The 22,808-nt window shown below is 42.3% G+C and overlaps 4 protein-coding genes across 5 annotated transcripts; all 4 read right to left on the reverse strand.

The window, feature by feature from the left end:
- Nucleotides 1-245: 245 nt before the first annotated feature.
- Nucleotides 246-2,729, reverse strand: rbfa (ribosome binding factor A). Its single transcript, XM_076280766.1, has 7 exons — nucleotides 2,042-2,729; nucleotides 1,816-1,849; nucleotides 1,565-1,732; nucleotides 1,317-1,429; nucleotides 1,111-1,195; nucleotides 916-992; nucleotides 246-786 (listed from the first exon to the last, which is right to left on the reverse strand). The coding sequence occupies exons 1-7, from the start codon at nucleotides 2,218-2,220 to the stop codon at nucleotides 405-407; spliced, it is 1,038 nt and encodes a 345-aa protein (XP_076136881.1). The 5' UTR covers nucleotides 2,221-2,729; the 3' UTR covers nucleotides 246-404.
- Nucleotides 2,730-3,501: 772 nt separating this feature from the next.
- Nucleotides 3,502-11,614, reverse strand: adnp2a (ADNP homeobox 2a). Of its 2 annotated transcripts, none has more exons than XM_076280768.1 (4): nucleotides 11,356-11,614; nucleotides 10,803-10,919; nucleotides 10,491-10,583; nucleotides 3,502-6,682 (listed from the first exon to the last, which is right to left on the reverse strand). In XM_076280768.1, exons 2-4 carry the CDS (start codon nucleotides 10,908-10,910, stop codon nucleotides 4,043-4,045), a joined length of 2,841 nt encoding a protein of 946 aa, XP_076136883.1. In that variant the 5' UTR covers nucleotides 10,911-10,919; nucleotides 11,356-11,614; the 3' UTR covers nucleotides 3,502-4,042. The 2 variants fall into 2 exon arrangements, with proteins under 2 accessions (XP_076136883.1, XP_076136882.1); XM_076280767.1 differs by having other exon boundaries at nucleotides 11,351-11,614.
- Nucleotides 11,615-13,311: 1,697 nt separating this feature from the next.
- On the reverse strand, nucleotides 13,312-18,603 carry pard6ga (par-6 family cell polarity regulator gamma a). The gene is made up of 3 exons (XM_076280769.1): nucleotides 18,379-18,603; nucleotides 17,467-17,689; nucleotides 13,312-14,580 (listed from the first exon to the last, which is right to left on the reverse strand). Exons 1-3 carry the CDS (start codon nucleotides 18,436-18,438, stop codon nucleotides 13,571-13,573), a joined length of 1,293 nt encoding a protein of 430 aa, XP_076136884.1. The 5' UTR covers nucleotides 18,439-18,603; the 3' UTR covers nucleotides 13,312-13,570.
- Nucleotides 18,604-18,828: 225 nt separating this feature from the next.
- LOC143119341 (glyoxylate/hydroxypyruvate reductase B) lies at nucleotides 18,829-21,986 on the reverse strand. Its single transcript, XM_076280770.1, has 6 exons — nucleotides 21,932-21,986; nucleotides 21,210-21,585; nucleotides 20,954-21,125; nucleotides 19,981-20,159; nucleotides 19,607-19,703; nucleotides 18,829-19,323 (listed from the first exon to the last, which is right to left on the reverse strand). The coding sequence occupies exons 1-6, from the start codon at nucleotides 21,944-21,946 to the stop codon at nucleotides 19,170-19,172; spliced, it is 993 nt and encodes a 330-aa protein (XP_076136885.1). The 5' UTR covers nucleotides 21,947-21,986; the 3' UTR covers nucleotides 18,829-19,169.
- Between the last annotated feature and the right edge of the window lie 822 nt (nucleotides 21,987-22,808).

Below are 22,808 nucleotides of genomic sequence, written 5' to 3' on the forward strand. Positions count from 1 at the left end.
GTAATTTATAGTGAAATGTGTTAAGTGTATATATTAAATGTTGGGACAGCCTCCATACATTGTATCTTATAGATGTTCAGGATAATCTGTACTGCACCAGCCAAAAAATTACATTCATTATGTGAAGCAAAGAATAACTCTGCAAATGTTTTCATAGCATATTTTAAATATGCATCCTGTGTATTGGCTTTTGTTGATAACACAGAGCCTTTTGTAAATAAACTCCAAGGGTATGTCAAGAAAAATACAAGAATGTTATATTTAATTTAAGTACTCTCTAAACACATACAAAGTACATATTTACAGAACTTTCACACACAAACTGATGTTACTGAATACATTATGATCCAGTTAGGATAGTTTTGTGATTCAGGAGCAGCATGGCATTGTGACACAAACACAACTCAAGGCCTCCTATTGTCCTCAGCCATGAGTTCGCTGATCTGATTATCTTCATGACGGTCATCATCCAAGTCCTCCAGCGGTTTCTGCTCACTATGTTTAGCCAGCAAATACGCTTTGGGCGTGATGTCGTCATCGATCATCTTTTTGGATTTCTTCATTTTCTTCTCGATCAGCTTGTGCTTCCTGAACTCTGCGACAGCGTCCAGCTGCTGCTGTGTTAGGGCCGCAGTAGAGGCCAGAGGGAGGGGGTCTCGGGCCTGCTGTTTATATTCCTGGATCTGCTTGAGGAGGGCATCGTGGTCCACCCCGAAAAGCACAGGCCCCTTCCTCTCGGAGGGCTGCTGCTGGTGGTCAGCATGGTCCGATGAGTGTGACTTAACCCTATGGGGAAATACACGCCCATGTCTCATCCCATGCATACTCCTTGAGCCACAGTGGGTGGCAGTTCAAATGCAAGTGCTACACAAACCAAACCTGACAAACAATTAAAACAACAAAAACAAAACTTACCCACTCTTCTTCACACTGGCTGTCTCTATCCACTCTTCATCTGGACCAAAGTCAGCTGCCTTCAATAGGTTATCAATCTGAGGAGATCATTCAGCCAAATTACTATTGATAGAGTAACTAAAAAGTTAAATACAGTTACTGTGTGTGATTATGTTTTATATTATGCTTGCTATGCTGAAATAAGCTGTAGCCTACCTCATTAAGAGCAGCATATTGTTTATCCCTGATGAAAACTATAGCAGGGACACTTCCAAGGACTTGCTGAGATGTAAGAAGATACCTGAAGGGATAACGCCATGTTAAATGCCCCTTCTTGACTTAACTCTACTCAAATGTATTAGGTTACTCGATTGAGGAAGTATGTTTTTCATTGGCACAGCAGTATGTTGGTACGTGAATACCTAATACGAGGGCCACTTTTATCCAGAAGTTGTTGAATTTGGGCATCCCTCTCCGAAGTGCCACAAGTCTTCCAATAGATCCGACATGCAGAATAATCAGGAGACAATGACACCTTTCGTAGGAGATAAATTATGTAAGGCCTAGCTTGTTATTTACACAACGTGTGAACACAATAACACAAGTACATTTACTCTGTATGTGTTGGCCCACTGAGACTGAAGCTGGAGTGGGAAGCTGCATTTATCACCTTAGAAATCTCCACATTTAGGTGAGGTAGTTCTGGACTGATTTCGTGCGAAGCCAGCAAGTCAGAAATCGCCTTGAAGAGAATGCCATTCAACACACGAAGCCGTGAGTTCTCTTCTGGGTTGCGCTTCTTGGATAGTTTAAGGATACTGTGGCTGCCTGGTGGCTTCTATAACGTAAATGATCTCAATGAGCAACCAGGTACTGTCGACTGACAAACGCGAATGTTAGGTCCTGATTATGTAAATTTACCTGAGGCGGAGTATCGTACCACTGTTTCTTCGACCTAGACACAGAGACAATGTTTTATTCGGCAAATAATCATCACTTCGTAATATAAATGAGCTGACCAGCTGGCTGGCTAATGGGGATGTAACGTTAAGCAATGTAAGTTAGCACTGAGTTGTGCTAGCAAGCTATTGAAGCTAAGCATACTCAGACCGACACAGCAGTCTGCAATATCCTTGAGAGATCTCACCTTTCTCCTTTTAACATTTTCATCAATTTGTTACTTCCCAACTGGCAATTACATGCGTGGAACGTGTTTGCCTGACTACCTACAACGATGTTGGTGGATGTCTGTGGGATGTTGATCCAAACCACGCTGCGCGCGATACATCGAAAAGAAACAAACTTTTTGATACTTTGAGCGAACATTATATTTTTTAGAATTGCTTTATATCTACAATCTTTGGTTCTGCAGTGCAAACTGCTAGTATCTCTTTCTACTTGGTGACCCTAGTAAATGTCAACAGCCTGTCGACTCTAGCGCTGAGAGCCAGCCTAAAGCAAGCGAGTACCTATTTATCGATCGATGATATGGAGCGTCTACGTCTGCATCCATTAGCTCAGGGGTTTTCAACCGGTGATCCGCGGCGTCATTGCAGATGGTCCGTGACATGCATTCCAGCCTGCGTAATTTCACAATTAATAACTTTTTTCCATCATTAATTTTTCCAAACCATTTCCAGAATTGTTGCGCATATTGGTGTGAATACTGAACTTATTGAAAATATCTAAAATACTATAGAGGAGATGAGATTCAAGCTGACACAGGATATGTTAGCTTTGTAGGCCTACATAACAGGTCTATCCTGTGCTTTGCTAATGCTGTGTTTTGCGTCCCCAACGTCACACACGCACATTCATAAGGTAGGCTACAGTCTGCGCGATATAGCCTAGACCAGCTCGGGCGGAGTTCACGTTATGTTTCGTTAAAAAGAAGCTTAATAGTTTAGTGAAATTTGGAGATGAGTGGAGCTGTTAACTAACGTTTCTAACTAAGGTGAAGTTAGCTAGTCAGTACCAGCATGGATCTAAAAGTAACAGATGTCAGGAAAGATGGACAGGATTCTGCTGCATGCTCTTCAGACAAAGCTACAACTTCGGAGGAAACATAGTGGAAACGAGAAAGAAAATACAGTGATTATTTTAATTATTTTATTATTATAAAGAAATACAGTGATTAACAGATTAAATGTAAATATGGATTTAAAGTATCGATTGACAAAACTGGAGGAGGTATCACTGTTTTGTATGTTCAACGTTGAGGCCATGAAACCGCCGAAACTCGCGCCATATGGAGACACACATTACAGTTTCTTGAGTAGCCTATACAGATTTTGCGTGATGTCAAAGACAGCCGCTCATGAGAAAGAGTGCTGTGAGGTGTGTTTTACCCTTTCTCCAACTATACCTCTGTGAGAGCAGCCCCCCCCACACACACACAATAGTGGTCCGTGATTACTTGTTAGTCAGGATGGAGGTCCCTAGCACAGAACCACTTGAAAACCCCTGCATTAGCTGATCGCACTGACAATCCACTCACGGAACGGAATTGTATATATATTTTTAAAAATCACTACATCAGTATTTTTGTTTAAATAACCACAAAGTTTAAACCACGCCTCACATTTCCCCCCAATAAATTACTCCACATTTAATGTTAACACACGTTTCAGCAATTTATTAAAAACTTCTTCAGGTCATATCAGCATTGCGTTGGAGCATGTATGGAACAACAGGCACTTATACAGTAAAGTTTCTTCAAATTTGAGAACCGTAAAACACCATGTGATATGGGGTCTTTTCCTATCAAGTAGACAATCAATTAGAATGTGCTTCCTTTAGCTGACATATTATGAGGTTATATACAAGTCTAAATGGCCCTTAATAAACCAACAAAAAATAAATATGAATACTTCTTGCAGGTTTACCCCAATTACACACAACAGTCTCCCAAACATCTACATGTGTTTTTTTTCTCCTTTTTTACAAAAGCCTATACTGTCTGACATAAGATATGAAGGTATAAACTCATCTTAAAATGAAACATTCACAAACACTAACTCATAGAACGCAACATAAAATCTGTAACTGGCCATTGTCTCTTTTCTTTATTCTGCTGACACATAACTTAATGTCATGGGCTTTGGGTGGACTGTACAAGAAAAGATTCAATAAGCATAACTAAATTCAACTAGCAATCGTTTTCTGTCTTAACAACGACTTCTGTTTGTACAGATACATTAACGTTGGCATTAACTGGCAGAGCCTCTGGAATGACAACGTTGTGTTTCACCTTCTTCATCTCGCTCATGTTAAACCCCAGAAGCACTGCAGTCCTTTTGGTGTCGATCGCTTTCATACACATGTTTTGTTTTTTACTGAAGGCAGCAACAACATCTGGTCTTTTCAACCAGAGACGCGCTGCCAGGGTTTCCACCTCCGCCTCAGTCAGGTAGGGCTTTTGGTTGAAATGCTTGTTGAGCAATTCCTTTCGAACTTGTTGAGATTTCACCTCCGTTCCCTTTGATTTAGCCTGGCCTCTGGGTGTTGAACTTTCTCTACCCCTTCCTTTCAACTGAGCCAACTTTGAATCTTTGCGTACCACTTTGCCACCCAGTATTTTGGTAGCTTTGGTCTTGGACACCATCACCACTTGTCCCTTGCGGAGAAGCTGAGTATTACGTGGCTGGACTGATGTCATGAGCTGAATTGGAGCAAAGGTATAGGTGGGTACTCCATTGACTTTCTTCCCAGTGGGCATTAGGTTATGATTTAGCGCACTGTCACCCACTATGGGTTGGGTCAACTCCCCATTGCTGACCTGGTTGTTTGGGTCAGGGTTTATCAGTCTTTCTGCATCTTTCACAGCCTTGGGTGCACACCGGCACCGTTGGACGTGTATGGATATGGTTTTGGAGGTGAACTTCTCTGTGTAAACACCAAGGCAATAAATGCATTTGAATGCAGGAGTTTTCAAAATGGCGTGAATGGTGGGCATGATGTGGTGCTTGGTCTTCAGATGCAAATCATAGTCCTCTTTGTTCAGGATCTTCACTTTACAAAGTGGACAGCCAGTGCAGAAATGCTTAGCAGATGCTGTGCCAACTACCTTTGGAGACTCTGGGTACATCTTCATGAATATCTTCTCAAGACAGCCGGTAACTAACACCAGATTGAGTTCCTTGTCCCCTAGCTGTTCTTTCGGTATATTTGTGTTCAAGTCGAAAGAGGTAAACACAAGATTACCTTGATCACTGGTGTCAATTTGATATTCCTTCTTGAGGAAATCTCGATTCGCCTTGACAGAGAGACTATGTTCTGTGTATGCATGTTCCATAATTTGTTTCACAGAATAGAACATCGCGGGACAGAAGAGACACTTTAAGCCATGCAACAAATGGTGAAAAATTCCCTTCTCTGTGAGTAAAATTTTGCATTTTAAACATCGGACTGTTTTGTTGTCAGACTTCAGAAAGGGTGACAAGACAGCCAGCTCATGTGTCTTGGATTTTGACAAAGCCAGCTTCTGTTCTGCACTCATTCCGGTGACACCAGGTGGTATTGGTGTACTGAGCTGCTGAACAGTGCCAACATTATTCTGGGTCAAGACCACCGGTCCCTTGCCAACGACTTGGGCACCACCAGGCTGGACCGGAACTGTGACCTGGACGGCGGGTGCAAGGGTGTACGTCGGAACTCCATTGACATTGTTCCCTGTTGGAATCAGTCGGATGGACTGAGAAGACAGCATTGGTGGCTGAGGATTGGACTGATTCATCGCAAGGTTATGGGTCACCAATAGAGGCTGTGGAGGCCGTAGCCCCATTTTTCCAGGGACATTGATCCGTACTCCAGGAGGCAGCAGGACCTGGCCAGGTTGTGTCTGTGGTAGACCAGGAACCCTCACAGTGATGCTTGGCACCTGCTTGGATGTATTGGAAGTCAAATTTGGCACAAACATACTGTAACCCGTCTTAACTACTGTTGGTGTAGGTAATCTTGCAGGGGTCTGCGCATTGGAAAGCAATATGTTTTTGGCTGAGGCCTGTGATGGAATGTACACCTGCCTTGGTCCAGAGGTGCACAGCAAGGCAGTGGTGTTGCTCGGTGCTGCCAACAGTACAGTACCTGAAGAGGACGCTGTGGAAGTCGGACTCACAACAGAGGAGTGTTGTGGTTTCGCCACCACAGACACAGCAGTCTTGTTAGTGGTCTTCTGTCCTGCCTTTGGTGCTAAACTCTGGAGTTTTTTCTTCGTTCCATTTTTAGTGACACTCACGTTTTCACACACAAACGGTTTTATATGCACTTCCAGTTCTTTGTGTTTCTCTGAACTTAAAATGTGATAAAGCAGGTGCTCGCAAGTCTGCGCAGGCAGATTGCACATCTTGCAGTAGTACATAGCCCCCTCACTGTTCTTCTCATCCTGATTTCGATGCCCAAAGTAACGGTTCAGCAGTGACCCATAGTGGTTCACCAAAACATGCTTCTTCATCACATAAAGCAACGAATCGTGGTAGCCGCAGCTGCGACAAGTGTACTTATCTCCTTGTATATTGGGCACGACGGGTGCAGCTTTCTTAATCTCAGCTTTCTGTGATGCTGCGGTTGTGTCCTGCTTCTGTCGCAACTTGGCTGTTGAGTGGAAGAGTTTGATGTGGTGGTCGGTGGTACTGGGGTGACCAACAAAGTGGCAGTTCTTGCAGGTGGACAGAGAGGCCAGATCCAGTTCCTCCTCGTGACAGCGCTGCACATGCCCTCTGAAGGTGTACCAGGACCACGTGGAGAACCAGCACAGGTTGCAACAGAACTTTTCAGACCGATAGCACCACTGCAAAAAGAGGAACACCCAGTGGTAAGACATTTAACTTCTATCAGCATACACGAAAGGTAATGCCAAATGGGGTCATAACTAGATGTACCGCAAAGTGGTACAAAATATGACCGCCACTCAGTCTTGCACATTCTTTCTGCAAATAATTCACGCTTGTTAATTGTATCTCCATCTCCTACTCCATCCCCTACTCTTGCAACTTTTATGTATGTAAATGAGTGTGTGCATGTGTGCGTTTGCTTTTGTGTATATGTGTGCTTCTCTGTGTGTGAGTTTTCACTTGTGAGTGTGTGTGTGTGGGGCTAATGGGATGTGTGTGTGTGTGTGTTAGTGTTGCACGGTGTATCGATACTAAAAAGGTATCGCGATGCCTTCACGCAAAAAACGATACGATTTCAGACGTTTTTAGAATCGATACTTTATTAAAATAATAACGTTCTGTGTCTGTGTGAACTGCTGCTCTCAATGCTCCTTGCACGCATCTAGGCAAGTGGGCGTGTCAAGCAGGCAGCTCTGAGTGAGTGAGTGCGCAGCCAACGTCAACATAGTTCTTTGCCGACAGTTCTAGGCCTTGAGGATAAAACAAAAGGTGCAGTGAAATCTGCAACTATTTCGGATACATCGCGAATAGTGAAGGCAAGCCATCAGGTACACAAAGTCATTTAAAAGCAGTAGGCTACGCATGGAGTTTGAAGAGTTCAAAGAACGACAGGTTAACGAATATGCTATAGAGAACACGACTACATGGTTAGTGCCAAGTTCTTTTCTTATGTTTTAGTCTAGCGAAAACGAGTATGGTTATCTGGGATAAAGCGGGATAAATTCCTTCATCCATGAATTTTGACGAGACATAACGAGCTGTAATCATTTTGACGAGACATAACGAGCTGTAATCATAGGGTGCTAACGTGATGAAAGCGCAATGTTCACGCCAGAATAACATTACCATAACTTGTAAACGATCTATTTCATGTTCGGTCAGTAGCCTACTACTGGTAATATTTGTCATAGCATGTAGACTGCAATTTGTTCAATAATTATTGTCCAGATGTAGGATAGGCTACCCAAATGCGCTAATTAAAGCCCACAGCATAATACCACCAAAGCGTGTTGAGTCCTAATAATAGCGGCTTATACGTGGTAGCAAATCATGTTATCAAAGGAATAGACGTAATGTAGGAATGCACACAGATATATTGCAACAGGTAATGGTGTAGGCCTATCTGACGAAGACCTGAGTGGTTGGAATGTCGTACTTGTACACTGGGCGCAAAGAAGACTATCCTCACATTTTGCCCTTTGCAACTGTCAAAGAAATCCCATGAACACGGGAAGGCCTAGGGTAGCCTAGGCTATACTGTACATCAGATGGCCTAAAGATTAGGCCCCTCTGCATAGCATTCAGTGATTTGCATGCAGTAATTTTAACACTGACCTTGATCTAGCCTAGTTTGGCTATTTAAAGCTACTTTATTGCCAAAACACAACACAATGTAAATGAACTATAACAAACAATAAAGGACTTAATCACACAAAGTAGGCCTACTATTCTACTGACTATAAAAAAAAAATAATTATGTAGGAAGTTTAGAACCCAGAATTGACCTACAAAAGTGCACCAAATTTAACACAAATGACTCAATACACTTGGAAGAGGTATGAGTCCTTTCTTCTCCAGATATCTTAGGATTTCGCCGTAGTATCGTTTTAGTATCGAGCATCGTGATATTTATGGCAGGTATCGTATCGAAGTCATAATTTTGGTATCGTGACAACACTAGTGTGTGTGTGTGTGTGTGTCTTTATGTATGTATCAGAGTTTCCGCTAGAAAAAAATGGTGCCGGTCAAAGTGACCGGCAGAGGTTTCGTTTTCCGGACATTTTGATGATATGCCGGTCAAATATCCTATTATTATAAATTAAGAAATGTTTCCTATTCTGGGAAATGTTTAGTTTCTTTTTCTTTCGGCCGCGGTTCAATGATACCGTTTAATTGTGCCAGAAATTATCCGCGGACCAGTAATCGCCTCATCGAGGAGGCCCTAACCCTGCAGATCATAGACAGAGAACGCATAAACCTACTGTATGCTTTGGGTAAAGAACACTTTGCATGTCCAATGTACACGGAGAATGACAGTGTCTTGGAGCGGCCGCACCCCCCGCAACTCCACTTCCAATGTCACTGATTCCGACAGATACGCCCGACACTTCTGCTTTTTATCTGGTGGTGGTGGAGTTGACCGGACATCTGAGGCTTCAGACGTTACCAATTTATCATCATCCATCGCGTCTGGCCTCTGAAAAAACATTTAAGGCTAGTCTGCCTGGGCCTGGCCATGTTTGAACCGCCTCTCATTTGTTCGTTGTTTAACATGGACGTTTTAAGCGTGCGCTTCCTATTTGAAATGCAGCATAGGTTATGCGTGTTGTTTAATAACTTTCAAACGGTAGAGCCTGTTCATTTAAAAAACATAGCCAGAGGACGTATAATATAGGCTTAGGCCTACATATTAAGGCTTATTCTTAAATTCAGATTGCGTTAGGGGACGGGATTATTAGCCAATTTCAATCGGACAATTTGACCGGAGAGATTTAATTTTGTCGGACATTTCATTTTTTTTCCAACGGAAACCCTGGTATGTATGTGTCAGGGTTTCCGTTGTCCGGTAATCACCGGACATTGGCCGGAAAAAAAAGGAAATGTCCGACAAAATTAAATCTTTAATCTTTAAAATTAAACGCTTAAAACGTCCATGTTAAACAACGAACAAATGAGTGAGGCGGTTCAAACATGGCCAGGCCCAGGCAGACTAGCCTTAAAAGTTTTTTCAGAGGCCAGACGCGATGGATGATGATACATTGGTAACATCTGAAGCCTCAGATGTCAGGTCAACTCCACCACCACCAGATAAAAAGCAGAAGTGTCGGGCGTATCTGTCGGAATCATGACGTTGGGCCGCTCCAAGACACTTACGCTCCAAGTCATTCTCCGTGTACATTGGACATGGAACTGTGTTCTGTACCCAAAGCATACAGTAGGCCTATGCTTTCTCTGTCTATGATCTGCAGGGTTAGGGCCTCCTCGACGAGGAGATTGCTGGTCCGCGGATAATTTCCGGCACAATTAAACGGTAGGCTATCAGTGAACCGCAGACCGAAAGAAAAAAAAACTAAACATTTCCCAGAATAGGAAACATTTCTTAATTTTAGTTATTTTAGTAATTAGTTATCAAATAAAGAGGCATAGGGGGTAGTGGTGTGAGCGCTCATTCTTGTGTGTGCGCATCTGTGCAAGTTAAACAGTGGAACCACTGGAGGTAACGTGGGTAGCAGCAACAAACAACGTAGCCTTTTTAAAACAATGAACGAAGCGGACTCTTGCTGTCCATTAAAACATAGATACTGGCTAGATCTTGTTAGGCATGTTTACGTAAGTTAGGCTAATGAACATGTTGCATTCTATTCAGCCTGATTATGTCATTCTTTAAGCTACATAGCCTGTCTCCAGTTTTCCTCAACTTGACTAATTAAGAAGCGATAATAGGATATTTGACTGGCATATCATCAAAATGTCCGGAAAACGAAACTCTGAAACTTCTAGCGGAAACTCTGGTATGTGTGTGTGTGTGTATGTATGTATCTTTATTCAATAAATCTTCATTTATTGTATGTTCCACCATGAACGGAATTCCACAAAACTTGGCATGCATTCAGAGGATGTTATAATGATCCTACAATTCCACTTCAATAATATATCATAATAATGGCTGACTGTTATCTTGGGTAAGAAAAATCACAAACCCACCTTTTTCCGCCGTTTGCTACTGTATCCCTCAGTCAAGTCATCCCACTCTGTGTCATTGAAGCACTCCTCACCAGTGTCAAAACTCTTCAATTCCTAATGGAAATGTAACGTTTAATTAGTTACATTCATCAAATTACATTTCAGTATAGGCCTAGATCTGCATTGGGATACTGTAAATCATAGCAATTGGTATTATTATATGAATTACAATATGACTGAAATGCTTCAATAAGCAATCTTACTATTCTGTTTAAGTAAAAACAAAAGTAAACAGATTATTCGATCTTTCGTGTACCCTTTTCCAGGACATACCTCGACTAAATCGTTACAACTATCCAGTCCGATGTCACATAGGATACTCTTAACTCTCTTCCTGGAGTTTCTGAGTTTTTCCACGTCACCAACAGGATTTTGATACATTTTGCTTTCCTGTGAAGAAAGGTATTTGTTAAGATACTGTACAATGTTTTAATGCGTGGCTGGGAAAAATATCTAAAGACCAAAACGATATCTGTGTGAGTTGTCAAATAACGGCGAGCGATGCTCTATCAGCGTGGATGCAAGTAAGCAAGCTAACCAACTATCGTGCACTTGTGCACGCTCTTTGATTTAATCACGATGGTTGTATACCAAGCTACCATTCGCATCACACGTAGCGTGTATCCAGGTGTTATGTCAGGGAAACAGTCTTCAAACTGTAAATAGCTGTTTCAGCGGTGAAATTCGGGATACACCATGTCTCTTCGCTTGACACGCATGACATTACGGAAATCATCTTAGTGTGACAAATTCCAACAGACACTTGGATGCGGGCGTGACTATTCTCAAAACCCCAAAATGTGTCTACTTTAAATGTGTACCTTACACGTCCAGGCGGGGTGATCCCAGCTCCCGCTGTGTGGATGGATGCTTGTTTTCACCAGGGGAGAACTCTTCCGGCGTCACTAAAAGCGCGCGCAGAATGGGCCTCGCCTACATTGTATGTTACAACAAACACGAGATATTTAACTTAGCAACACGATCGTCCCCATTACAATATGTTACTGAATGAACTCTGCCTTGGTAAGACGTAGATTTCTTTTGTATGTGAAGCGTAAACCATCATCCCTTTCCCTCTTTGCTGTGAAACATGGCGTACAGGAAGACAGGAAATGACGTTTTCTCATTAGCATATTGCCTGGTGAAGGTTGACCAATGGGAGAGTGATGGGCTGAACGTTCAATGTTGACATTCTAATGCATAATTGAATCATTTGATTAATCCTGATGACAGTATGGACTTGATCAAGCCAGTGCTATGGGTTACCTGGAAACCCCTCACCACACCTGTTGCATCACATGATTGTGGTCCATGAGATATCATTCCATGTCTTTGCAAGTGCTAATAAAGACTAGGCCTAAACTAAGTTGTTCCCTGATAATAATTATTAACCAAATGTTGGGGAATGGTTACCTTAACATCATGTGTTGACTGTCAGTGGCTGATGAGAAGCGCTACCCTTACATTTAGGGTTACCACTTAGGGCCCGTCCCAATACCTCCCCTACCCCTAGATTTTTGCCCTAACCCTCGTTTTTGCGCGTGCACGTGTAGGGCTAGGTTGTCCCATTACTTTAGGGAGCAAGGGGAAGTGCTATTTCCCCCTTAAAATCAACCCTCAAAATATAGCCAGGACCGATGCAGGCTTAAAACGAAGTGGGAGATGAAATTACCCAGGATAGCGTGTGAGCTCAGCGAGCTGGCCAATTTTTTTATATTCATGGGTTTCATCAGGTCCCTTTCCACAGGTGTATTAATCAATCACCATGCAGTCTGCATTGATAATTAAGGTGCTTGATTTGATACACCTGTGGAAAGGGACCTGATGAAACCCATGAATATTTTCACAAAGAAGCATATTAAAATTTCGAAATATGTTGGAATATGTTTGATGCACATCTGATGGACTGTTGACATTTGAACACTAATGTTAGAAAATATCTCAAGCTTTCTGACGATGTTCATGATATCTGCTGAGTGCTTTGAGAGAGTCTGCCCATCAAATAACATTATATATATGATCTGGGTAGATTCGTCAATATTTAAGGTGTGTGTTCTGGCGTTCATATGAACACAAATATTTTTGTTGATTAACCAGACGTAGATAAACCAGCACAGCCCACACAACAATGACCGCTGGAACGGGTATGTTCCTGAATGAAAATAGTAGCAGGCTACTACCGGTAGACACGTCGGCGCTGCGCGTGACGTAGGTGAGCACGTTCGCTACGCGAATTTGCATATAGTGGTGTGCCAATTCATAGGGAAAGATCTTACCCTCCACTTCCCTTGTCGAGGGGGCTTTAATGTTGAGGGCAATCAAAACCAAGTGGAAGTGTTAAGGGGGGAGAAATGGGACGGGCCCTTAGCCTACATGTACAGTTTTATGACATGAGCATGGTCTTTGACAACATCTATGACATGTAGAGACTATCGGAAGATATCTGTGGTTACTTCTCATTTCTGGCAAGGCACTTTCCTTCTGTCTGAATCCATGATGCTCTTCTTGTATGGAAATTAGCCATTTAATTAGTTCAGCCATCACTTATCTTTTCTATTATTGTCCATTATTGACAGCTCTACAAGCCTACTCAATGTCAGCACATTTCTTCCATTTGTTTAAATATGAGGCGCTTTGCTCGCACAATGTTTTTCTCCTGGATTACTAAAACATTAAACCATTAGCCTCAGACTTGGATTAAATTGCATTGCTGTTATAACTGTTTGTTTTTGATGGCCTATACAACTCCAGGAAATGACCAGACCAGACCAGACATTAATAATTGCATTTCCAATAGAAGTATATATTTATTGCTTTTTAACAAACTGCTTCAGACATACATAATACAAAAGTCATTTTCCAGTGTAATGCCCATGTGCTTAATGCTAAATATGTAATAAATGTCCTACATATAATTACAGAAGAGGGAAATTTCAGCATATTTTGACGACTGATAATGACCTGATAGGGAGGACTTGACATAAGTTCATGATAATGACCTGACATAAGTTTGTTTCATCAGGCGGGGGAATCAGTGCAGGTTAGAGAATGATCACAGTGCCGTCCTCCTCCATGCCTGCCTGGGCGGTGGCCAGGCTGTGGAAGGGCTCGGTCCGTAGTGTGCGGAGCATGCTGCTGTGCAAGCTGGCGCTGCTGGCGCGGACGGTGGGGCTACTGTGGTACTGCTGCTGGAGCGTGAGGTGGTGGCACAGGCTGGCGCTCAGTAGGTCGCTGGTGGGGCTGGTGGGCACGTGCAGGCAGGGCTGCGAGCGGTGCGCCGACGGTGTGACGAACATGGAATGCGGACGGCGGTGGGCACCGGGAGACCTCGGGCGGCCGTGAGCACGCATGCGCGGAGGCGTTGGGGGGCGGGGGTAAGAGGAAGGGGTGCCCGAGTGGCGAGGCGGCGGTTTGGTCATGTGTCTCTCGATCACCAAGTCGGTGTCGTCGTCGCTCTCTAACCCCTCTCCGGTCCAGCTTTGGTTGGCCAGTAGGACCGGCAGGCCAGGATACAGAGTTCCGCCCGGTCCATCGACAGACATCTCAGTGCAGCCCGACATGCTGAAACTGCTGCGTGTGACATTGTTGCGCTGGTTCACTGGTTTCACTGTGATGATAAGATTGTGACTATTGGCGATCATCATGTCGGTCACCTGATCCAAGGTCTTACCAGCCACCTCAATCCCGTTCACCTCCAGGACCTGGTCGTTGATGGCCAGTAGCCCTGTGCTTTCTGCCAACCCTCCTGGAACCATGCGAGAGATAAAGACCCCTGGGACCTTCTGTAGGCCATGTGGGGTCACCTTCACTGTAGCGCCGTCCCTGATGTAGAAGCCCAAGGGTTTCTGGGAGCCCTGCCGGTAGAGACGCACCCTACGGTGAGTCTCCGGTAAGATGTCGACGTCAATGATGGACGACACGGGACGGAAGTCCTGCGGCAGGCCTATGTGGACTGCCGTTCTCCGGCGATGTGTATCGGAGAGCAGGGCCGCAGCTTGCTTCTTCCGTCGTGACACAGTGTTGCTGCAGAAACTCCCCTGATCTACCTCCTCTGCACAAAAAGAGAAGTAATTACTGTATGTCATTACAATAGAGACAATAGAGACAAGCACTACCTACATTGTAACAACATAGACATAATTATGTAAGTACTATGTGTAAAATTGCATTTATTTATACCATTATACATAATGCATATATTTATACCTTTATACCAATATACTATATTATGAGTGTATCTCTTTGTAAAATAGAACGGGTAACATTTGAAGAAGGGGAAAGAATCAAATAAATCTTATTACTTCTAAGTTATTGGCATAGCAGTGTTTTATTTTTAATTGATGTCGCTGAATATGAGGGAATAACAGCAAGTGGCTAATTAACTTGAAAGCCCCAAATATTGACTAATTCCTTAATTTCCCTATTCCCACTGGGTAAATGCAAGGACTGCACATTTCATGACCTCTATACTATTGCTATTGTGGGGACCATGAGTCTGCCAACAAAATAAAGTGTAGATCTTTAACATCATCCTTCTCTTATAGCCCTGCTGCTTTACATGATGTAAACCATAAACATCTTCACAATTACATTGAACATGCAATCTCACTTAAAATCTCAAATGACTTTGTAAAATGATGTAAACATAACCATATATTGTTATGTTCTTAGTGGTACTAAAGTGATGAAATATGGCCCTCTGTCTTGAAAAATCTATTTTGATTGTCAGACACATCAGCTAACCAAATTGTTCCACTTCTAAGAGGCAGGCATAATCTCAGAAACATCTTCAACTAAGGCCTATACCGGTACATATCCTCTAGGTTTGAGAACAGGTGAAGTTCACGTCAACTCTGCTTGCCCAAAACACATTTTGCTGCTGTTGACCAACCGCACGATTTCAAAGATGTATCTCATCTTGTAGTGCCATTGCTGTGTGAGAGAAAGTGGAATAGAACATTATGTCCAATATTCCAATATGTGGTTTAATGTTCTGCATTTCTCATTAGTGGGTCACTTTGATACTAAAAGTATGATTCTATGTAATGACTGTATGATATCTGTACTGTCCCTGTGTATATCTGTGTGTGACTGTGTTTAGAGATAAGCAGGAATATTATGACTTTCGAGTGTTTCACTGTTCTGCATGGCTGCGTCAGTAGCTATCTGCTCCGGATTGCCAGGCTGCCACTAATCAGGGTCTGATTCAGTGTAGTCCATGTGAGATGGGATGACCAACGCCATCTCCCGTCAGCCTGGAAGGATACTTAAACTCTAACTATTTACTTGTCTAGTTAGAGCAGCTGATGGATCTTTAGGTGAAGTCATGCTGTCTCTCCCTTGATGCGCATCATTGTAAATAAACTCTGTTCCTGATTTTTCATACTATTGGTCTGACTGGGTCTCTATTAAATATATGGTATCAAAATTACCATCATGTGAAAACAACTTTTAATCAAATACTTGTGTGATTATAAGTTGTTTCAGTAAAACAAATAAGGTTATGCAAGAAGCTGATTCAAAATGGCCTCCCTCGCTATAGCAACCCTGCAGCCATATCCTTTAGTTTAATTTTCAGAGGTTAAACACTAATAATAAAAATAATTCTCCAGGGATTCTCCCTTTGTATCCCCACCTCCCTGGAGTTTAGTGCAAAAAAATAATACATTATAATTGAAGGTCTAACCACATTCAATCCACGATCGGCCACTCTACTTCCAGATAATGTCACTGTGTGTGCTGTCCAGTCAAACACAGATTTTCTACCGTAATTTACCAACTTTTAGTCAAGGTTTATAGATTAATTTTGCAGGATTTCTTCAGATATGAGATTAATACATGGGGGCAGTTAATATGGTTTTAATATAGTTTTGTTTTTTTAACTTGAATAAAACACTGTTCTGCAGTTTATACACAATGTGGCTAATACACAGGAAATTACTGTAATTCTGTCCCATAAAGTTGAGTTATTTGGAAGTGCTCGGCCTCTCCGTCAATGAGTCAGAGAAGTGAGGGTCATTAAAAATATATATAGATATTCTGTGTGTGTTGTTTGTAAGTGTGTGTGTGTGCATGTTTATGTTTGTTTGTGTGTGTGTGTGTGTGTGTAACATTATTTTTTATTTCTTTACACAATCTAAAATAGCCCAAGGCATTGTTGCTTCAGTATCCAGCCTGCGTTGCTCATATGACAGTAGTACGTTTAGCCCACAGCAACCTTTGTTTAAGTGGACATCATCCATTGGGATGCTTAACAAAATGTGGCAAGAAAACAAATGTAAATAGCGTGACACGCAAAACAAACTCACCACAAGGGAACTCAGAGCAATTACTCACAAGTAAACACAGATTCTGAACAGCTAAAATTACTTCCCATTCTGGGTGGAGAAGCACAATATGTAAACAAATGGGGAGAGGAACAACAAGAAACATCTACTTCAGCACACGTGTCCATAAAACAAAGTTATATTGTAGTTACATCTTTATGGTTCCTTCTTTTACCCTGATAAAATCAAGTCAAGTCAAAAAGCTTGGTGTTTCTGGTCCACGTTTGACACTGACCTTTATTCATCAAAACCATGCATTTCTAATTCATTCAGACCAGACTTTTCATTCTAAGAAAAGAGCTGTGCACTGGAAAGATTAATCCCATAAGATAAACAGTCTTCGAGAGAACTCTGTACAATTTTTGAGATGTATAAATCCAACTTTGCCTGATGCCTTAATGAAAGGAACTGCATCTCAGGACCAGCAAGAGCTGTAATTTTCTATGAGGGCACTTTAGTTATTTAAATAAATATCATAAGACTGCAGTGTGTGTGTGTGTGTGTGTGTGTGTGTGTGTGTGTGTTTATGTTCTTGAAACGTAATGGACAGGAAGCAAATCTATTGACACAGTAGTCTCGCAGGCAGCACAGGAGTTTCCTGACACCCATACCTGGTCTTTGGACAAAGATGCGAAGAAGTGTGTGTGCAGTAGACACAGCCTTGCCGAAATTATCATCATTGTTGATGGGAAGGAAGTCCCCTTGGACATCTGCATACGCAATCAGCACTGGGGTATTGGCCAGTCGGTGCAGCTGTAGAATAAGCTTGTGAAACTGCTCAAATTTTCCTGGTTTGGACCGATCAAGGGAAAACCTCCGGAACTCTGCTCCATACTATGAAGAGAAATAGTACCAGGCTTGAAGTTTAAAAGCATGGACATTGGACACCATTTTTTTTCTTTTTAGTGGAAAATCTGTCTTCAAACATTCATCTCTCTAGAAACTTCACTCATCTGTCATTCTATTTTTGGGTTTCCAATATAACTTTGCTGTTGGTTGATTATTTCCTTCAAAATAAGTGAATGATGTCATTGCTTTTGAAATGCAGTCTTGCCTTGCACAAACATATCTAGAATGGCATGTCTAGTAAACGTTGGAAGCCTAATGTTTATCTGCAAAGGGAATCCTTCATCAGTCAGTCCTAACAATCAGCTGGAACAATAGCGCTGCTATGTCTGGTGACCATTCACGCTGAATTCCTTCCGGACAACTTTATGATGGTCAGCAGTGATCAGTAGTAGCTAGGCTACCATTACTACAAACTTGAATATACAAATGGCAAATCTGAGTAATTTGTAAAAGTATATAACGTAAGTTTACAAATGCGTCTGTTTTTGCACATTTCTGACGTTGCAGGCGTGATCCTTCCCGTTAGTTGTAGCCTTCCACAGGATATTCCTGCTTTGGCCAACCACGGGCGATGCGTTTTTTTCTTCCCATTTGTTTATTGACTCTATAAAGCAGTTTTCTTAAATCCGAAAGCAGGTACCCAAACAACAGTGGACAAAATTAAATGTACTCACTTTGCTTTTCACTTCGACTATTGAAAAACTGCGCAAAGACTGCGATTTACTCCGATTCATTTCCCCAGTTGCCAGAAAGCCATCTGCAATCAACTGCCAGTGTTAATCCTCTTGACGATGCGTGAAGTTGTGTTCTTCTGGGTAGCTTAAATCACATCCTTAGATGAGCGGCCCCTGGACCAGCGGTCCACGTTCCATCAGTGCTCGGAGAAGACAGGACGTGTGGCCAGAACGGAGGCACAAATAATATTACAATGACATCACTTAAGTCCGCCTTTTTCCGTTCTAAAAACGGCTTGACCGCACAACCGGATAGCAGAGGATTCATTGTCAAGAATGATTCAAGAATTCTGTTGCGCTACTAACAGGAGTTCAGTGCGCTGCACGCCTGCGTAAATGTAGCCAACTAGATATAATCATCGTGACGCATTGTAGCCTATTTAGATTTTTATTGCAAAATGTGAATTAAGAAGCCTACTATTATACTTATAAACGTGTAGTACACATATATTAGTGGTGTTTTTAAGAGAAAGGCATATATTGTGCTTTTTCATCAGAATATGAAAACAATACATTTCATTGCAGAATTGTTGGGACTTACATAATCATACATTATCACTTTGACTCTCTCGAAAGAATAGGCTAAGCCTACAAGATAAATCAAGACTACAAGTGGATGAATCTAGAGAGAACCATGATTTGGAGGAATATTAACGCATCCGGTGGATGGTGGTCAAAATGTGCTTGTGCACATTCAATTCCAGTGTCTGTTTAGCTAACAGCTTACAGTCCTACACTTTCACTTCATCTGGAGGTGCGCCACCACTGAGAGCCGCCAGAGCGTTTGTAACCATCCTCTCCACCATAAACCCCGACGTCTCCCGGGTGTGAGTACCAATGTGAGGCAGCACAATCACATTGGGGAAGGAGAGAAGCGGGTGGCCTCTGTGGATCATCACAAATGTCATTACAAGGCAGATATAAACAACACACATACTGTATATAAACAGCAAAGGGGTCCTGTTCGCCCTGTCAGGACGTAGTGTCCGATGATGACCCGAAGACTATGTATTACACCATGCATATTAGCAGCAAAGGCAAGCTTTTGATATGGGACTGCAAGCAAAACTCTGAACCTTGCCATTTGCATTTAAATTTGTTATGAAGCTATGTTGTACTGTATATTTAAAATACAGATTAACTAGACATACTGAATGAAGGTGCTGACCTGGGTAGTGGCTCTGGGTATGTGACATCAAGAGCAGCAGCAGCGATAGCTTTTTTCTGAAGGGCATCCACGAGCCCATCCTGGTCAACAACCAATCCTGTATCAGGAACATAGCATGGAGGTTATACAACTCAGAGTCTGTACATCCACATATCAATTCTTGACGCTGTCTATTCCCCTTGAGTGAAAAACACAATGTGCACGTATTCATAAGCCTGGGAACTACACACTATGTGCCAGGCTTGTGCATGGCACTCTCCAGAATGCGCTACTTTACTCCAAGGTTTTTCTAAACACACCCAGAGAATGGGGCTAGGAGTGTTAAGATTTAACAGAAGAAAGTAATAATGAAAGAGCTCAATGTTTCTGCTAACCTCGGCTGATGTTGACCAGGGTGGCTGTGGGCTTCATCATGGCCAACTCTTTCGCTCCGATCAGCTTGTGTGTCTGCGGGGACAAATTCACCACCACCATGACAAAGTCCGCACTCCTCAGGAGGTCCTCCATCTTGGCACAGTATGTGGCCCCTACTGCCCGCTCCTCTTGCTCTGGCCTGCAGGGGTCACAGCAAGCATGTGATTGGACACCGTAGACAAATCACACTGAGGGCGTAGGTTTGCATATGGACATGTCCTCCATACCAATATTTTGAGATGACAAAGTTGTCCCTACCAACATTTCAGCGAGCTCTTTCGTATTATTTTTTGTGTGAAGTCCTATTCATTCCAATGTGTCCTCATAAAGTGCACCTCTCCAGGTAATGGTTTTTGTGTCCCTACCAAAGCTGAGACAAACCTACGCCCTTGAATCATGCAACACACTGAACGGCTAACTACTTTTCAAGGTGAGGTTAGCCATCTTCTCACAAAACGAAAATTCTTCAAAGCATAATATACTTCAAGATTTAATCCTGTTACTCTGAAATGGTACAAATGTAACATTTCTCAATATTCTTGAATATGCGTGCTGATTGGATGTGGTGGTGGGTATTTGATGAATTTGTTTATTTTAGGGCCTAATTTTGGGACACTCTGAGGGTTGATTGTGCCTTCATAATTACATAGCCTAAGATGTGTATGTTAGGCAGCATTTTTATTTCTTGACACAATAAACCTTTGCACTATTGTGCAACACTATAAACTGCTCAAATGTTCTCAATCTTTGGGCTGTGTGACTGCCCAGAGCACAAGAAAATAAATCAAAATGGCAGTAAGTGTGTGACTTACTGTAGTTGAAAAGTAATGAATGTACTGAGTGGCCTAACACACAGAGTAGCTGTCACTAACCGTCCGGACAATATTTAACCTGACAGCCTAACTTTAAAGATGATGAGGCAATACTGCATACCTCTGTTTTCTATTGTGATACAGGAGTTTCATATCAAATGCAGAGGCTCTTTTGGCCACCTTATATCCAATTCGACCCATTCCGATGATTCCCAGTGTGGCACCACTAACATCTGTGCCCATTGAACTTTCCGGCAAATCCTCTGTGTCATGGGAAACTGAAAAGTTATGGCCTGAAAGCAGAGAAGAAAGTACATATTCAGTCATGTTCATGACAAACTGTAAAATACAGAATGTTGATGTTTTGTACACCTTACCCTCCAGAATTTTTCTTGCAGATGCCAGCATCAATCCCATGCCAATATCTGCGGTGGCATTGTCTACAACGTCAGGGGTGTTGCAAACTTTTACCCCAAAGCTGTTGATCAGTGGCACGTCCAAATGGTCAACACCTACTCCACCATTCACTACCACCTTGAGATTGGGCAGTGATTGTAAGAGATCACTGTCAACTTTCAGAGCACCTCCCCACACAAACACTGCTTGGATGTTGTCAGCGAGGCTGTTTCTCTTCTGAAAAAATTCCTCTTGGGGAATTATCGTGAAGTGCTTCTCAATGCAAGGTGCATAACACTGGTATATTCCTCCTGGTGCACCCAACTTGGTGGCTAATATGCATGGTTTCGCCATAGCCTGTAGGAATGGGGTCAGTCAGTCACAGTGCCTTGATTATGATTCAAGATAACTTGGATGATTAGTAGCCTACATTTTACTGTCTCTGAGTTATAATGTTGACTAGGCTCTACAGCTTGGTCTGCTGACCAACATGACATGATGGAAGACAACAGTTCATTCAAAAGCTAGTTCACACAAAGTTAACATAGCCTATAGGTATAGATATCTATCGTTATAGTCAACATTCTTATTCTGCTTAGGCTATGAAGGTTATGCTAAGTAAGTGCACAGTTTAAGTTCTTAGCAATATAGAATAATATTTTTCTGACGTGGATAAGCATGCAGTTTCAATTTATGTTCTCACCAACTGTGAATACATGCAACGCGAGCCTCTAACCAGCCAAGGAACCAACTGTACACTGAAAGACACGAGACTCATTTTGTCATGTCTTCCAGACGCTGTTAATCCCGCACCGATTCACTGATGGCCGCGAACATTGACCTGCGAAATATGTGCGTACAGTGCAACCGAAGTCAATTATTGCAGCAATCTAGCCTAATTTAGTGAGTTAACCTATCACATAGGCAGACACTGTCACAAGTCCCACGAGCATTATTACATTTACCATTGGCTAGCGTTTAGGTCTACCAGCTAACAACCATGTGACAACCAGTAACAATTAATAGGCCTAGCCTATATTGTTTATTTCAATATTCTAGCCTATCTGTCTAGTCCTATTCATGCTCAAATTCGAGTTACCAGAGCCCCTTATTAGACATTCTCTGGCTTTAACATCCACTGTCAAATCGTCCATCTTTACATGTCAAAAGAAAGCCAGTAGAGGGCATAAAACTACTATGTTAAAAATAATTCCAGAGAGGCAACTGCCACATGAAATGTCTGTTTTCAGATTAATTTCCAACTAATCTACTTGGCAAATACTGAATATCACATTTTATTATTTAATTATTACAACATTTGTCTGTCAGTGTGTAGGCCTACACTATGAAATCTGCATTTCTAAAAGCACTGTCAGTGGATACAAATTCTAGATCAGTGGTTGACTCCACCTCTGGGCCAGTGGTTCTCTCTCAGTGATCTCCATGACTGCCTCCCCAAATTTGGGCCCCACAGCAGGAATGGTGTCTATAGGGCTTTTTCATAAAGGTCCCCCTGCCTATCCATGCTTGTCTGACCTGCAGTCATTATAGTCAGAGCTATAGGCAACTCAGACACTTCT

This window comes from Alosa pseudoharengus, unplaced genomic scaffold (genome assembly GCF_046254945.1).
Source record: "Alosa pseudoharengus isolate Yale_2024_CS ecotype anadromous, Long Island Sound unplaced genomic scaffold, YU_APseudo_1.1 YU_APseudo_1.1_scf_12, whole genome shotgun sequence".
Taxonomy (NCBI): domain Eukaryota; kingdom Metazoa; phylum Chordata; class Actinopteri; order Clupeiformes; family Clupeidae; genus Alosa; species Alosa pseudoharengus.

Coding starts and splice junctions, on each gene's coding strand:
- rbfa (XM_076280766.1), bottom strand. CDS start 2,220: ATGTTCGCTCAAAGTATCAAAAAGTTTGTTTCTTTTCGATGTATCGCG. Junction 1,196..1,316: donor AAAAGTGGCCCTCGTATTAG/GTATTCACGTAC, acceptor TTATCCCTTCAG/GTATCTTCTTACATCTCAGC. Junction 993..1,110: donor AATATGCTGCTCTTAATGAG/GTAGGCTACAGC, acceptor TGATCTCCTCAG/ATTGATAACCTATTGAAGGC.
- adnp2a (XM_076280768.1), bottom strand. CDS start 10,910: ATGTATCAAAATCCTGTTGGTGACGTGGAAAAACTCAGAAACTCCAGG. Junction 10,584..10,802: donor GTTGTAACGATTTAGTCGAG/GTATGTCCTGGA, acceptor CATTTCCATTAG/GAATTGAAGAGTTTTGACAC. Junction 6,683..10,490: donor GTAGCAAACGGCGGAAAAAG/GTGGGTTTGTGA, acceptor CTCTTTTTGCAG/TGGTGCTATCGGTCTGAAAA.
- pard6ga (XM_076280769.1), bottom strand. CDS start 18,438: ATGAATCGGAGTAAATCGCAGTCTTTGCGCAGTTTTTCAATAGTCGAA. Junction 17,690..18,378: donor TAGTCGAAGTGAAAAGCAAA/GTGAGTACATTT, acceptor TTCTCTTCATAG/TATGGAGCAGAGTTCCGGAG. Junction 14,581..17,466: donor CATCTTTGTCCAAAGACCAG/GTATGGGTGTCA, acceptor CTTTTTGTGCAG/AGGAGGTAGATCAGGGGAGT.
- LOC143119341 (XM_076280770.1), bottom strand. Junction 21,126..21,209: donor TGCAAGAAAAATTCTGGAGG/GTAAGGTGTACA, acceptor CTCTGCTTTCAG/GCCATAACTTTTCAGTTTCC. Junction 20,160..20,953: donor TATCACAATAGAAAACAGAG/GTATGCAGTATT, acceptor TGACCCCTGCAG/GCCAGAGCAAGAGGAGCGGG.